The sequence below is a fragment of the Phoxinus phoxinus genome (assembly GCF_949152265.1).
Source record: "Phoxinus phoxinus genome assembly, chromosome: 9".
Lineage (NCBI taxonomy): Eukaryota > Metazoa > Chordata > Actinopteri > Cypriniformes > Leuciscidae > Phoxinus > Phoxinus phoxinus.
In genome coordinates this window covers 23,450,756-23,468,253 of record NC_136884.1, presented here as the reverse complement: position 1 = coordinate 23,468,253, position 17,498 = coordinate 23,450,756, and the positions used below count along the sequence as shown (strand labels likewise).

The window sequence follows — 17,498 nt, the reverse complement described above, 5'->3', positions numbered from 1 at the left end:
TAACATTTTTTTTTACGGCCTGTGCTAACTGTTGCTATCTTTTCAGTTATCAGGAGCGTTGCTGAAGAACATACTTTTTGAAGTTCTTCTTCACACCTGGTACGTTTTATGTAAATTGGTGATGAATAAACTAGTTAGTCTAAAGGAAAACTAAAAATCAAATTTACTTATGTCATTCCTTGGAGTTTAAAAGTTCTGGACACCATACACTTGTATGGCATGGACCTACAGAGCTGAGAAATTATTCTTAATGTTTGTAAATGTTCAATATCAACTATAAACCCTAGTTCTTGTTGTGCTTCTTGTGTATCCACCAGGTTATGCTGGGAAGGGAAAGCGTGGCGAGCTCCAGGGCATTTATTCAGAAACCTTCCACCCTGGATTTCGCAGTTTTCACTGCATGCAGATCAGTTCTAATGAGCTGATATAGTGTCCTTACAAATAAAAAAAGAGACAACTAAAAATAATAAAATAAAATAAACACTTTTGCAATCAATTCTGAGTGACTTGTACATGATTTTATTCATTGAAAAAAAAAAATTATCCACCCTGAGATTTAAATGTAATATATGTGTAACACGTTCAGAACTCCTTCTACTTGCACATTTGTGAAATCCCTCCTACTTGCGGCGTAAGCTCCTCCCACCTGCATGTGGCACATTTAGCTAAAATAAATCCTTATCTGATCCACAGTGGAGACACCAGCACCAGTAGAGGATGGAGCTGACCAGAGACTGGTGACAGAATGTGACTTCTGTCAGCATCGGCGCGATGAAATCGCCCGGCTGCAGGAAGAGAACAGGGCCCTGAAATGTGAGCTTGGCCAGAGAAAAATGGATGAACATTTCCTGAAGGATGACAATGTCAAAGTGAAGTACTACACTGGACTTCCACACCTTGAAGTTGTCATGGGGGTTCTAGCCTGTGTTGGACCATACGTGACACAGAGTAGTAAAGTACTGTCACCTTTTCAGATGCTTTTCCTGACTCTCATGCGCCTTAGACTAAATTTACCAATACAACACATTGCCCACATCTTTTGTGTAGACAGAAAAACGGTTTCCAAAACCTTCAGTAACATCATAAATGTTTTGCATGCGCGCACCAGCCCTTTGATTAACTGGCCAGGGCGAGATGCGTTACATGCAACTATGCCCCATCAGTTTGTGGAGGCCTTTGGGAAGGGTGTTGCCGTTATTCTGGACTGTTTCGAAATATTCATACAGAGACCATCAAATCTTAAAGCTCAAGCTCAGTCATATTCCCACTACAAACACAACACAACTATGAAGTACCTTATTGGTATTACACCACAGGGCTCAATTTCATTCATTTCAAAGGGATGGGGGGGGCGCGTCAGTGATAAGCACATAACTGATAACTGTGGAATTCTGGACAAACTGTTACCTGGGGATTTGGTGTTGGCTGATCGCGGCTTTGACATACAGGACAGTGTGGGACTTATGTGTGCAGAGGTAAAGATCCCTGCTTTCACAAAAGGACGCTGTCAGCTGGATGCAAGAGATGTGGAGAGCACGAGAAAAATTGCCCACCTCCGAATTCATGTGGAAAGGGTGATTGGAACCGTCCGCAACAAGTACACTATTTTGTCGGGTAAAGTACCAATTCACATGGTGTTGCCATGCAAGGATGAAGACATGACATTCCTTGATAAGATTGTGTCTGTATGTTGTGCTCTGACAAACATGAGCCCTAGTGTTGTGCTGAAATAAATGCATTAAATACAGCCATAAGTGTCTGTGGAGAGAGGGTGGTAAATACTAATGTGTTTGTTTCCTTTTCTTAGTTGTGTTTTTTTTTTTAGATTTACCTTTTTGTATCAGTTGTACATTTTGATTAATTCAGGTTGTAAATAAACACCATACTTACTGATAAATTTGTCTCCTTTGTTCCCTCAACCCGAAATGGTTTAATTATTGTTTAATTATTGTCACCAACCTCCTCCTCTGGACTTTCCACTGGAGGTTCGTAACATGCATATATAAACGTCTTATAAACAAGAAGCAATAACAGTATGATGTGCAAAAGCAAGAAATGTCACACAATCAGATGTTTTTCAGTGTTTATTTGCAAGTAGTGCAACCTGAGAACACAGAACGCTGCAGTGCAGTAGGAATGCTTCAAGGCAAAAGGTTACAAATAAAAAATGGACACAGAAAATGGAGTGCAATTTCTTATATAATAATAAATACACCATTTTTATACATTCTTTCAATACATAAATAAATAGGTATCTATAAAATAACAACAATGGACACATAGAAAATGGAGTGCAATTTCTTATATAACAATAAATACGCAATTTTTATACATTCTTTCAATACATAAATAAATAGGTATCTATAAAATAACAACAATGGACACATAGAAAATTGAGGTGGTGCAAATTATAAATATAGCAAACAATAATAATGCAATAACGGATACAAATAAAAATGGAGGTAGTGCAATTTCTTATGTAATAATAATAATAAATACACGTTTCTTATAATTTCTTTCCATGCTATAAATAAATAGGTATCTATACAATATATGTATATATAATATATGTCTTTTGGACAGCTGTGTGACTACAGACATGCATCACAAAACCAGGAGTCACCTGCTGCAGTGGTTGCATCAAGTCCAACACAGGAAAGGTGGAACCACTGCGTTGCACAGTTCTTGTTGTCACACGCAACCATGTCATCCAGTTCCTCAGGCCCTTGGCACACGCACCACATATTCTCTTTATTTTCTGTGGTCCTCTTCCTCGCTCTCTTTTGCCCTCTTACTTGTGGGACTGTTGAAGTGTCATGAGATTTTACAGCCACTCTTGAGGGCTGCGGTGTGGAGGCATCTTGTGTGTAGTGGTGGCAAATGAGCTCAGGGAGGGAAACCTTCAGGAAAAATTCCTGTGCCTTCTGCAGACATGACTCCCAGAACCTGACATCTGGCATGACTCGGACAACAACAAGATCTTTCTGTGTCCACACTACAAAGTCGCAGTATTTGGACTCAGTCACAAAGATCTGTGTCTGCACCTGTGTGTAGTATCTGTGGCCTCGTTTAAGATGAAATGTGTTGTCCACAAGTTGGAGGCAGAAATCCCTGTCACCATCACAAGCCTCCTGGACAGTGGTATTCTTGTGCTTTGATGGACACTTTATTTCCAGGCAGCCTTTCCCACAGCAGATACAGTGAAGCAATCCATCGGGTGAAGCGCCTACTTGTGGAAACCCAGGGTTGATGCAGAATCCAGACAGCTCAATTTTCAGGTCAGTGTGGTGTGGTGCTTGTTTGGCCTGATAAGCACTCCTAGCAGTCTCCTCATGCTCAATTCCCCATCTTGTGTCTTGTGTAGTCAACAGTGATGTTGGGTAGCACAATTTTCTCACCGTGGACACAGCCGGCTTCTCAATGTTGCAAACAACAACTGCATGCATAGCTGAGGCGGTTACTCTCCCTGCCCGTACTCCATACCAGGCAGATGACTTATGCTGCTGCTTTGTGTGTGTGCTGATGATGTCGGTTTGTTCCTTTGTCACAGCTGCAATGTCTTTCACTGTCTCACAGTGCTGGAGAAGGACAGATAGTGGAGCATGATCAAACTGTGGGTCACGCAGACAGTCTTGCAGGGGTTTTGGCATCACAGCTGGCTGGACAGGGTCAGCATAGTCGTGATAGTAGGTGTCCATTGTCGACATACAAACTGCCCTATGTTTATGGAGAACAGGGAGCAGTGAAGACAAGTCGTCCAATGTGGCTTGGGGCGTGTGTGTGCTGGCTCGCGTCCGTGGACCAGGCATGGGACTGTTGTCATTGATGACTCTGTCCAGAGCAATCTGAGCTTTAGCAGAAGTAAAGTCCATCTTGTGGGCAACCTCTCCGTGGACTTTGTTAATTCCAGATGGAATGCTCCAGTAAGCAGGCACATCTGTCACTGTCTTTTTTCCACGGATGCGGACTGCTGCCTCAATCTTAAATAGTAGAGCCCCAACATGTGTACATGACTCTGCAATGCCAGCCATGCATGTACAGTGTGCACAACAAACCTGTCCATCGTTGGTAATGATGACCCATGGCTTCAGAGGAGTCTCATTGATGCGTTGAGAGTGCAAGACCTGATGAGACATAAATGAACATTCATTACGCATTTGTTAATTTGTCTTAAAACTGGAAAAAACAGCAGTAATAATAAAGTAACATTTTACATTAAAAATGACAGATAAGAACAACACATCATTATGTTTCATTCTATGAAGGAAACCAAACATTAACCTCAACCACTTAGTAATGTGTACACATGACATATAAATGACATTTATACAACAGTAAAGTATAACATCTGAATATTAATTTATATAACTTAAGTCAACATTGAACATTGAAAATAAGGGAAATTTCCCAAGTTACTCATCCAAAATACGGGAAAATTTTAACACTCATCTTTCTGTTGCTATCCCTCTGCTGACAAAACAAAAACGTGTACTACAAAACTGTAACGTTATTAAAATACGGGATATTTTACAGGAAAATACTCAAACGGGAAGACAGCGGGAAAAGAGCTCAAATACGTGTATATACTTTTGAAACACATAGTTAAAAGTAGCAGCTAAGTTACATGTGTGAATGGTTGTTACTAAACTAACGTTAGCAGTTAGGTGAAGCACAGCTTACCTTTGTCCGGATTACTGTGTTCCCACTGTTTGCCGGCTTTATGATCTGCAGCTCCTGAACCCACCCATTGGTGAACTGTACATGCGACTCCAATGACTTATAGCTTCGGAACTGTTCTGAGGTGTAGGCGCTCACAAAACAAACTAAGTAGCCAAAGATATCGGTTATGCAAACCGGCGGCAGCAAGTCGTTGTCGGTGCTCCACTCTTTGTTTTCACTTTCATATGGATCCAAACCGTTAATAGTAGCGATTTTGTCCACATACCGGTCCCTGGCTTCCTTATTTAGGGTATCACGGTAAATTCCGCATCCTTTTCGGGATTTTAACATATTTTTTCTTTCATCCAACTCGGCTTCGTTTACTCGTTCCACTTGCTGTAACGTTATGTTTACATTCGTGAGGCCATCAACATGGCCGCCACGCCAAGTATGACGTCACGACGCCCAAGCCCTATAAGGTTCATTCAGCGCTGCCGCTCCCACCACACGCATAACGCACTGTGCTGTGCGTAGGGTGCCGAGTGCTGAGGGGCACCAACAAATAGTCTAATGAAAAATCAATAATTATATTTTAATAATTATATTAAATATATAGCTCACTGATGGCCGCAAATAGTTTCTCCCGGAATCTAGAGCGAGCGAGTGAGCGCGCCCGCGAGACAGAGACTGTGCTTCAAACCGCGTAGCGCGTGCATGACAGAGGGAAAGAGAAAGCAAGAGACCGCGCGCGTGTGCCTGACATGTAAGACAAACTCTACATTATCCCGCTTATTACATGGCTACATACCAAATAAATCAATAATTTGACTCAAAATATTGATTTTAAAAGGAGTTTATTTATTTAAAAACGATTGATATTGCTTCCGCTAAAGGCGGGCGTACACGGTGCGAATTCTGACGGTCGGAAGATCGTAAGACCACGCTCACTTTACGAGTGAGTTTATCCGAAAATCGTATGGACGCAGTCACATACGACATGATTTTACGACCTGCCGAATTCCGAAGAAATCGCACGAAGTTCCGCGCCAAAACATGGATTCTGATGAAGAGATTGCTTTCTTTGTGGCAGCAATAGCTTGCGAAGGAATGAAAAAGAAAAGAAAAAGGAGGGAATGGCAAAGATTTTGGTTGAAGAGCAGAGAACAGCATGGACTTTCTGTTCTTCAAAAACAACTTGAGGTGAGTGTATTTCTGTGAATGCATCACTGATGTGGTCGTGGAAGTTACGGGAAAGTATACTACAACCATAGCGTGTCACGCAAGTTTGTAACGTCCTTTGTATATTTAAACCCCAATTTAATTGCTGGATAGTTAGGTTAGTTAGGCTATAACATTACGTGCTGTAATTGCTGGCCAAATGTTTGTATTAAATACGGAATAGCCTACATATCAATATGTATGCGGAATACGTATATAGTAGCCTATATATGGTATGCCTATCACTACAATGTGAATGGACTTGCATAAAATGCAATGTGTGTAGCCTAATTGACGAACTTATTCTACAGATGAATGAATTGCGGGGCTTCAGGGAAATGTTACGGGTGACTGTAAATGATTTCTACGAGTTACTGTCCCTGGTTGAGCCTTTCATTACCAAGAAAAACACAGTCATGAGGAGGAGCATTAGTGCCAGAGACAGATTGTCAGTGACATTGAGGTTTCTGGCCACAGGTAAGTTTGTAACATGTACAAAATGTATATATATATATATATATATATATATGTATGTATGTGTGTGTATATATATATATATATATATATATATACATAATTTATTTATTTATTTAGTAGATAGATAGATCAATACAAACTTATTTTTTTATAATTGACTTTATCAGTATGTGTATGAAATGTGTTGTACAAATGAATTACCTTTGCCCCATATTCAAATAAATGTTCTTTACTCCTGTTTATTTATTGTAGGAGAGTCCTTTAAGTCACTTGGCTTTCAGTTTCGGATGGGAAGCACGACCATTGGTAGGATTGTAGAAGAAACATGCGACGCTCTACACCGCACTATGAAGAAGGATTATTTGAAGGTTTGCAATCGTATGCAAAAAATTTTTTTTTATTAATATTCGTAACAGAAAACTTGACTAAGTATTGCCAGATTATTTTCACTATAAAATGAAATGCTACTATTACACTTATTTTAAGGGTAACACTTTACATTAAAGTTTAATTCGTTAACAGTAGCTAAAAATACTTCTAAAACTATTGATTTTAGTTTTATCATTCATTTACTAAGACATTACAATCCAATGTTGTATTTGTTAACATTAATGCACAGATTGAATACATAAAAACAATTACATTTTTACTAACATTAATAAACATTGTAAAAAATGTATTGTTCACTGTTAGTTCATGTTAGCTAATGCATTATCCAATGTTAACAAAACATTAGATTAAGCATCGTCATTTACATTGATGTTACATATAGCGGGATGTGCTTCTAGGGATCATACTGATTATGCAATTTTAAACTAGCATCTCAAACTAGCTGTGTGTTGATAATCTGATAATGTCATGTTTACAGACACCAACTTCTGAAGACGAGTGGAGGAAAATTGCTGAAGGGTTTGACCTGAAGTGGCAATTCCCTCATTGCCTTGGCGCAATAGATGGAAAACACATCTTTATTCAGCCCCCAGCCAACAGCGGCAGCACATTCTACAACTACAAGTCCAGGTTTTCCATCCTGTTGATGGCTGTAGTGGATGCAAACTACAAATTTATTTACACAAATGTGGGAGTTCAAGGCAGAGTTTCAGATGCAGGTTTGTTTGCGCAGTCTGATTTGCGAGCTGCCTTAGATGAAAGAAAATTAAACCTTCCTCCTGCTGAGGCTCTACCCAACACCAACATCATCATGCCATATGCTTTTGTGGGAGATGAAGCTTACCCTCTGAGGAATGACCTGCTGAAGCCGTACCCACACAGACGACTACAGCCCGAACAACGCATTTTCAATTATAGACTATCACGTGCAAGACGTGTTGTGGAAAATGCTTTCGGAATTCTTGCAAACCGACTCCGGGTGTTCCGCACAACCATCTGCCTTGATCCTGACAAAGCAGTAACAATCACTTTGGCAGCACTGTGCCTTCACAATTTCTTGCGCAACAAGCAATCAGATGCCTACCTTCCACCTGGCCTGACTGACTGGGTGGACGAGAACCATCAGCTGCACGATGGGGCATGGAGACAAGAGAGAACCCTGCAGTCTGTGAGATTAGGGGGAGGAAAAAACCCAACATTAGCTGCCAAAGAGCAACGTGACTGTCTTAAAGGTTACTTTGTATCCCCGGCTGGCTGTGTACCATGGCAAGACCAGTATGTCTAATGGATAAACTGAAAACACTTCACTGTCAATATTTGTTTTTATTTTATTTTATTTTTTGTTAGCACCATGTTCTACAAAACATTACAACGTCAAACGTTTTGATTTGTGAAACAAAAAAATACTGTATGAAACTTCACATTCAAATAATTCAAATTCAAACCCAAAACTTTGTGGCAAATTAAATAAAGTAGCCTACATAAATTAAGCATTCTGTGTTTCTTTAAAGAAAAACTTTGTTGTTTTGGTATTAATACTTTTTCTGTATAAAAAGTGCTCACAGCTCTTTTGAACAACCAGGAAAAATAGTTACAAAAAATAAAAAATTAAAGCTCTTGAAGCTGATTGCACCCTGTGTCATCTAGCTGATGCATTAAAGTGTAATTCGGCTGGGACAGTAAGGGCCGTGGGGGTGGTGTTGGTGTGGGTGGTGGAATGTATGTTGGATGGGAAGAATAGTAACTTGTAGACATAGGGAAGCCTGAATGAGTTTGCATTGGATGCACTGAAATTTCACTTTCTTGTGCATCATAAATCTGCGACATTATAGCTCTTTTTAATCTCAATACTAGGGCAGGATTTTTAATTCGCCCAAGTTCCTCCCCAACCTGTTTCCCAAAGGAATACTCCCCTTTATCCTCTCTATTAGAAATCCGGTCTGCAACCTTGTTGAGTATTGCAATTTTTTGGAGCTCAAGGTTTTCATTTTTTTTACTCCTGTACTTGGCCCGACACGCAGGTGGTCCAGAAGCAGGTGGTCCAGAGGCAGGTGGGTCATTTTCATAAGGTGTGTCACAAGAACTCCGCTCTAAACCAGGTGACAGATCAGTTTCATTTTCTATATCACTGTCTTCTCCACCTAGAGCAGCAGTGTTGTCTTCAAGCTGTAAAAGATACCAAAAATTTAGCCAAAAAATTACAATGTAAACTGGGAAAATGACAACTGCCTTCCCACTATCTTAATTTCTCCCACTTTGTCCTCCTGTTACCCTCATCTACATGTACATCCCTTGCTACTTCTTTTTACCTCCCATGTTTTTCTCTCTTCCTAGTAAATCTACTTACTTCCAAACTACTTTGACTTGGTCTTTGCAAAAGAAAGGGCTTCAGGAACTGCAAGTGTTGTAATATCCATTTCTGCCTTGCTGTTGGCTGTTTAAAGCCACTACCACTTGCTTTTTCCTTGATTAGCTTTCCAAACTGTGTCCTGAGAGTGGCCATTCTTGTTTGGACGTCGTGTACTATATAAACAATACCAGAAAACAAACAGCAACGTTAAATTATTCTGTCTTTAGGCTCTCTATTTGTTTAGGGTGACCAGAATATTTTTTTTAATCCTTAGAAGGGCAGTGTTTAATGTTTAATAAACTGTGTATAGTATACTATACGCAGTTTATTAAACAGTGCCCTTTCTAAGGATTAAAAAAAAAATAATAATATAAAAATTTATCGTTTTTTGAATGCATATAAAAGATTGAACAAGCCGTGACTACTTTGCTACACATGCAGACTCGTTTTCAGCACCGGTAAACAGGTGACACCCTTGTGTGTGTGTGTGTGTGTGTGTGAGTGAATGAGTTAAAAAAAAACGTAGTTACACACTATAGCTAGCTATAGCTAACAATAGCTAGCTACCTTTACGTATTACATCTCACCTGTTAACTGTAGCTCTTGTGCGATCCGCTGTAAACTATCATCTCGGACGACCCTGTCATGGTACACACTGCATGACACATCATACAGTGCTTGCTGTTCCTGCCAGAGTTCAGCGAGTTTATCTTCCTTTTCAATAGTCCAAATTCGCCGTGGCGTTGCCATTTTCGTCTTTCTTCTTCTGTGGTTTTCCTCAGCTCCTGATTGGTCAAATTCAGATAGATCGACAAATCGGCTTATTCAACCGCACACACCTCACGAATTCAAGCCGACAGCTCCCGAACTTTTTCGACATGTCTAAAAATTATCGGGAGGTCGAGAGGTGCTCGGGTCGGCTCATATTTCCTCGCACACGATACGAGCCGCGACATGCGAGCATAACCGATTTCTACCCGATTTCTCCAGAGTGAAAAAAATCATCTGCGAGCTCGTAAAACAGCAAAAAATCGCACCGTGTACGCCCGCCTTAAAGAAAATAGTCCGTCTCACTTCTCGTACTCAAGTAGAAGTAGATACTTGTGTTAAAAAATACTCTGGTAAAAGTAGAAGTACTGATTTAACTTCTTTACTCAAGTTAAAGTACCAAAGTACAGGATTGGAAATTTACTTAAAGTATAAAAGTAAAAGTAAAGTAGCCATGCGAATGATTTAACCATTTTTTTAATGCAAAGCTAACGTTACCTGGACCACACAAATGCTTGAGTCCAAGCTGAGAAACCTAAGTGGATATGGAAGAAAGGTTCTTTATAAGCCATTGCCTACATTTTAAATGGATGTCTGCAAAATAGGCCTAAAACATCACATAGCCTAACGTTATATGATTATTGTGACAGAGACTGGGATTCCAGGTTAATGAGATTCTGACTGAGTAGCAAGATATGAATTCAAGTATCAGTATATTTTCCTGCTTTTTTGTCCTTAGCCAATCACATGCCTGAATAAGGTACTCGAGGCTAGTGCTGTATCGTGAATAAGTCACGACTGAAGGGACAAATTAGATTTGTTCACAATTCAAACAAGGTCTGCATGACCACAAATATATACAACAAAACTTTATACTTTTATCCAATGTCCTTAAATATATATTATGTTGTTCCATAATAAAACATTTGCACTTTTATGTTTCTACAAATTTAATATAATCTTAATGCTCGAGAAACACACTGGTTCCCTCTACAAAAAAACAATAGGATTTTTCAATTGGCTTTTTAACAAAAGTTTATGATACTTGCACGTTTTGTCCATTTTCACAGCTTAACAACTTTTATTGATTTTTATTTAATTTTTTATTTTACAAGTTAGGCTATAAGTGAGCTACACCACAGTCCCACGTATTCAACGTCACCATCACCAAGAATCCGACTTTGCCGAAGCTTAGAATACACAGAATTATATTAAAGACATCAATATAATAAAACATTATAACATAACTTTAATTTTAATGAACAGTGTAACAAATTATAGCGTGTGAACATTTGATATCAGTGTTTTAGCACACACACACACAACTGAGGGTCACTGAGGTGGACAGGAAACACACTGAGGTCAGATACACCCATTAACCTGGTGGCTCTGTGCTGCTGTCTGTCCCTCTCTCCTGCACATGCACGGGGGAGGGGGGGGGAGAGAGAGAGAGAGGGACGGAGGGAGAAAAAAAAGGGACAAAAGATAACCATTGGTCAAAGGTTATCTGTCTTGTCATCATGTGCCTTGGTGATATCTTTTGATTTGCTGATTGGACTGGTGCCAAGTTCAAAACCACTGTCCTCCTTACTTGACCACTCAACAACAACTACACTTCAGGTGAGACCCTTTTCACTTTTCAACAAACTGTATAAAAGTTATAACTTTACAACTAAAATATGAATTCTTCCAATACAATTAGTGATAAGGCATATATGACAGTGACAAGACCGCCTGACAACAGAGGTTGTGACAGTCTTTTTTAACTAACGAGGATTTGGTCTCAGAGAAGGGGTTCTGACTGAATTGTATGAATTTAATTTTAAACAAGGGGAAAATTTTTTTTTTTAGTCAGAACCCCAAATCCTGACAGAATATATTAGAAAATTTTCTGAAGTAATTTATCCACTTATTTCTAATTAAATTCATGATTTTTATTAAGTTACAATGAGATGACAGAATAATTAAATATATTCTGACAGGATTTGGTCTCAGAGAAGGGGTTCTGACTGAATCTTATGAATTTAACTTGAAATAAGTGGAAAAATTACTTCATAAAAATCATAAATTTAATTAGAAATAAGTGGATAAATTACTTAAAAAAATAAAATATTTGGGGTTCTGACTGAAAATTTTATTTTATGAAGTTACGATGAAATGAACTTGAAATAAGTGGAAAAATTACTTCAGAAAATACATTTTTCAGTCAGAACCCCTTCTCAGAGACCAAATCCTGTCAGAATATATTAGAAAATGTTATTTTCTGAAGTAATTTATCCACTTATTTCTAATTAAATTCATGATTTTTATGAAGTTACGATGAAATGACAGAATAATAAAATATATGCTGACAGGATTTAGATTAAAAAACAGTAGCGTTTTATTTTTGGGTGAACCATTCCTTCAAAATATTGCTTTGACTTTAATTTTATGAATAAAACAAAAAGTAAAAAAAAAAAAAAAAAAAAAAACAGGAGTTTTTACATGTACCCTTCTTAGGGTTGCCAACTTTCTGAAATTGAAAAAAGGAATGGCACCGATGTTCCAGTCGGTGACATGTGACATTTAATTAGACAACATTTTAAGGAAGTGTAGTGCAAATATCTTTATATAATTATACTTCCATTATAGTTAACTTTCTTTCCAGTGCAAAACAATAATACTTAAAAAACAGCTAATAAAGAAAATATAAAATATATATTTTATAATTAGCTGTTTTTTAATGTATTATTGTTTTGCACTGGAAAGAAAATATTGCACTCAAATACTGAGTGCAAAAAAAGACGTATCTTTTTCGGCAGCACTTGATTCAGCACTACTAACACTTTCTTATCTATTCTATTCTATTCTAAAAATAAAAAAAAGAGTTGCATTGTACTGTGAAGGGTCATAGCACTTACACACTGTTGTCCTACTGCTAGTTTAATTGCTTATTGTTTCTCATTTGTAAGTCGCTTTGGATAAAAGCGTCTGCTAAATTAATAAATGTAAATGTAAATACTGCATTCAAGCAATACAACATAAAATCTCACAGAAACAAATAAACCTCCAGACTAAGCACATTGTGCAGCTTTTTTCCCCATTCAATTCTATATTTTTGTGCTCTTTTTCGCCTGAATTGATTCTCAAAAATACGGAACAAAGTGCATTCCGTATCGGTTCAATACGGAACAAGACTTTTATGTGTCAAATACGGGACGATTCCGTATTATACGAAACGGTTGGCAACCCTAACCCTTCTCTGCCTTTTCTTCCTCTTTAGCATGGCGACTCCGACTCCTCCAGCATCCTTTCTACGTTGCAAGTGCGTTGCAACAAGACTGAACCAACAAAGGGAAGCCTGTAAGCTTTACAAAGCCTTGTAAGCCTTGTAAGCCTGAGCTTTACAAAGGGAAGTAAAATTAAAATAGGAAAATTGAAAACTGAATGTTTAAGTGCATTAACAGATGGTTTAATCACATTTATGAATAAAAAAAGAAGGCTTTACCCCTGAGTTTGAGGAGGGGGTAAGCTACGTGCTACAAAAATACACCCTGTCCAATACATTTGGACAGATGTATTTGTTTGTGGGCCCAGGAACCCTCAAATTTAAGACTGTTCCACAGGTCATCACGGAGGAGGCAGAGAATGCTGCGAAACACGCCCTGTGTCCATCTTCACCAGCGATGAGTGGCCAAGAAGAGGACATCTTTTCGAAGGGAGGATACCTCAGCCTCCAGGGGCAGATCACAGAAGTGAGTACATTTTGTTTACTCTGTCTAATAAATTGTGCAGTGTTAAATTAATTCTTCAAGCTTTTCACCTAATATAATTTACTAACTTGACATCATTACATTTCCTAAAACAGAACATTTAGAAAAATGAACAGTGATAATGACTGTGTTCTGCAATACCTGTGCCAAATTCAATTATATTGCTGATTTTCTATTTGTGAGCTGAATAGTCTCAAAAACATACTTAATACATCACAATATTGTATTATATTTATTTTGAAATAGTTTGTGTATCTAACGGGTGACTCAAAGTTATAAGAAAATGTCAACATACAAATTAACAGGACATAGTAAGACAGTTGACACCATATACGCTTTTTCGCCCCCAGATTTACTATATATCTTTCCCATCTGACATTCTTTATCTGTCTATCACTATGGCCCTGTGATTTCAACACATGTTCAGGAAACATCCACAATGCATAATTTGGATTTTTTTTTTTCCTTATTTGGAAAACAAATCATGTAATTAACAAATTGAATAAAATAAAAATTTAAAATGTGCAATGTTGAGGAACTCCAGGAACATAACTAAGAAACAGAACTGTATCATACTCACCCATGAATTAATATTTTCCAGGTGCGTGGCGTGAGGATGACACGCACCAATGTCCCCATTCTGGACATGCCGCTGCAGTGTGGAGGAAGAGGACTAGATGTGTCGCTGTGGAGGGACGAGGCGCTGACAGACCTATATGTAGGTGACGAGGTGCTGCTTACGCACCTTCGTCCCTGCAGGTACAACAACGGCCAGGGAAAATTCAACTCCTCAGCCTACACATCCGTGAAGGTACATAACGCACAACACTACTGCTGCCATAGTATACACTGACACAGAGTAGAACATGCGTTTTGGAGTTGTAAACCTAGATTTCAATTGATAAATATCACATGAACAAAAGCATAACTGTTCAGAATATCAGCACGACTGTAATCTGATAATAGGCTAGAGTTGCAAGTGTGTTTTTTAATACAACAGGTACAACAAGAATTTAATATACTGAAAAGCCTCACTGTAAGTATTTCTTTTTGTACAATTTAGCTTTCTGTATAATACACTGAAACTTCCCATACTGGTTTGTTTCCACAGATCCCTGAGGGACAGGTCCAGGAAACGGAGACATTATTGGCGTCTCTGAAGTCCATGACACCTGCCACTTCCTCAGCAGTGAGTCGGTGGTCTACATCGTTCCGGACACCATCTTCTCTGGCAATCCCGACGACCTCCTGGCAAAATTGCCAATGAAAGTTGTGGTTAAACACATCAACCGACGGGTCCTGGGGATCCGTTCAATGAATGAGACGGAGACCCCATCAGAATAGCCAAGCTCAACCCATTTCTAGATTTATTTAACTTTGTGTTCCAAGACTTTTGCTTTTAATTGTTCTTGTTTAGTTCCAAAATAAAATATAATTTTAAATGTTTCAAAGTGTTGTCTTCTCTATCATCCATATCTTTTTTCTAAAACGTAAAAGGCATGAGCTGTTTTTTTCTTCTTCAGGAAGACATTCGAAGCATCAGGACTGTTGAAAACAGTGTGGCAGGTCAAAAACCCAAATGTTTACAGCTCTGTTGTTCCATCAATAAAGCACAAATAAAAAGCCTGACATATTTGATAATATAATATATATTTATTATAATAATAATATGAAGTGTTCCAATACAGGTAACCAGGTGAGAGAGGCCCACAACTGATCTAAATTATCCAGATAGAAATGCGTTGCCAGAAACTGAAATAAGTGTATAAATTACTTAAGAAAATAAAATGATCTAATTAAATTTCATGATTTGTATGAAGTAACGATGAAATGACAGAATAATAAATATATGCCGACAGGATTTAGATTAAAAAAACAGTAGCGGTTTATTTTTGGGTGAACCATTCCTTCAAAATATTGCTTTGACTTTAATTTTATGAATAAAACAAAAAGTAAATAAAAAATATAGAGTTTTTACATGTACCCTTCTTAGGGTTGCCAACTTTCTGAAATTGAAATAAGGAACGGCACCGATGTTCCGGTCGGTGACGTGACATTTAATTAGACAACATTTTAAGGAAGTGTAGTGCAAATATCTTTATATAATTATACTTCCATTATAGTTGACTTTCTTTCCAGTGCAAAACAATAATACATTAAAAAAAACAGCTAATAAAGAAAATATAAAATATATATTTAGCTGTTTTTGTGTTGCCAGAAACTGAAATAAGTGTATAAATTACTTAAGAAAATAAAATGTTCTAATTAAATTTCATGATTTGTATGAAGTAACGATGAAATGACAGTATAATCAAATATATTCTGACAGGATTTGGTCTCAGAGAAGGGGTTCTGACTGCAAAATGTATTTTCTGAAGTAATTTTCCCACTTATTTCAAATTAAACTCATGATTTTTATGAAGTCAATCAATGACTAGCTGCTTCTTTCCTGAATGAATGAGCTGTTTGAATAAATCGTTGAATCTCAATGACTCACTCAATAAAAGTGAATTGCTGCCACCTAGTGGCGGTTAAAATTTAATATTTACATTTACTTTCAATTTTTAAATATTTTAAAAAAATAAACGTATTAAACGTTTTATGACGAGGCATTTATAATGTATTTTATTAATTAAGAAAGTCATTAAGTATCCATGTGAGCTGCATTAGACAATTTCAGATGCTGCTGCTGCTTTTCCTCAGCATTGCAAAGATTCATTTTTACACTGATTTTCATCAGCTCTATTGTGTGTTTTTACTATAATTTAATTGTAATTTCTTTGTAACTTCATAAAACCATGAATTTAAATAGAAATAAGTGGGGAAATAAAACATTTCTGTCAGAACCCCTTCTCTGAGACCAAATCCTGTCAGAATATAATTGTTTTAATTTATTGATTAAATGTTAGGATTCTACATAACATATGACGCACATATCTAGCAGAAATCATTCCAAAAAGGTTGAAGCTGTTATCAATTTTTTTTTTTACCTTTTAAGAGAAAAACATCATTATTGTCGTTCATTGGTCGTTACAAGATTATACAGTAAACGTTTTTCTGTGTCGCACAGTCAAACCCCGTTTATGAATTAGTTAAGAAAAGCAATACTGTGTTATTTTAGTAGCATGAAAAATAAAAGGATTATAAATGAATTACTAACATCGTATCTGCACTTTCCCACGACATAATTCACAATCTGTCGGTCTGACTGACTGAGGTGAGCAGCACATGGTGTTGAACGCAGTAGAAACTCCCGCGAATCCGCAATTGTTTTCTTCACCGGTAACTAATCTAAACTAATCTGATTGCGTTATTGCATTATGAGCTCAACAGAGTGATTGGTGGTCATGCTCAACGCTGAAAAAAGTATAAAAAGTAAGCTTGCATATGGCACGTGAGCATCTTTAACTTTAATGATGCAACACTTAAAGGGATAGTTCACTTTAAAATGAAAATTCTGTCATCATATACTCACCCTCAAGTTGTTTCAAACCTGTATTAATTTATTTCTTCTGCTGAACACAAAGAAAGATATTTTGAAGAATGTCAGAAACCAAACAGTAGACAGTACCCATTGACTGGGTACAGACTACTGTTTGGTTACTGACATTCTTCAAAATATCTTTGTGTTTAGCAGAAGAAATAAATTAATACAGGTTTGAAACAACTTGAGGGTGAGTAAATGATGACAGACTTTTAATTTTAAAGTGAACTATCCCTTTAATAGCTTTAAAACTAATTTAAACTTCAAACTACTAAATTAATTTAAACGTATAAACTCTAAACTCATACACTTGCATTCTTAAACTCATTTAAACTTGTATGAGTGTGTGTGTGTAAAACTCATCTGTCTATCTATCCATCTATCTATATCAAACTTTGAA

At 37.5% G+C, this 17,498-nt stretch overlaps 1 protein-coding gene and 1 long non-coding RNA gene across 5 annotated transcripts; one reads left to right on the top strand and one right to left on the bottom strand.

The window, feature by feature from the left end:
* Positions 1 to 7,978: 7,978 nt before the first annotated feature.
* On the bottom strand, positions 7,979 to 9,817 carry LOC307004231. Its single transcript, XR_013798950.1, has 3 exons — positions 9,682 to 9,817; positions 9,092 to 9,267; positions 7,979 to 8,910 (listed from the first exon to the last, which is right to left on the bottom strand). It is a non-coding gene; the product is annotated as an uncharacterized lncRNA (long non-coding RNA).
* A 1,525-nt stretch (positions 9,818 to 11,342) lies between these two features.
* On the top strand, positions 11,343 to 14,881 carry LOC307004230 (uncharacterized protein; the record flags this gene model as incomplete). Of its 4 annotated transcripts, none has more annotated exons than XM_079623332.1 (5): positions 11,343 to 11,482; positions 13,125 to 13,204; positions 13,468 to 13,596; positions 14,216 to 14,425; positions 14,726 to 14,881. In XM_079623332.1, 3 exons carry the CDS (start codon positions 13,528 to 13,530, stop codon positions 14,879 to 14,881), a joined length of 435 nt encoding a protein of 144 aa, XP_079479458.1. The 4 variants fall into 4 exon arrangements, with proteins under 4 accessions (XP_079479458.1, XP_079479457.1, XP_079479456.1 ...); XM_079623331.1 differs by having other exon boundaries at positions 13,125 to 13,223; XM_079623330.1 differs by lacking the exon at positions 11,343 to 11,482 and having other exon boundaries at positions 12,668 to 13,223.
* Between the last annotated feature and the right edge of the window lie 2,617 nt (positions 14,882 to 17,498).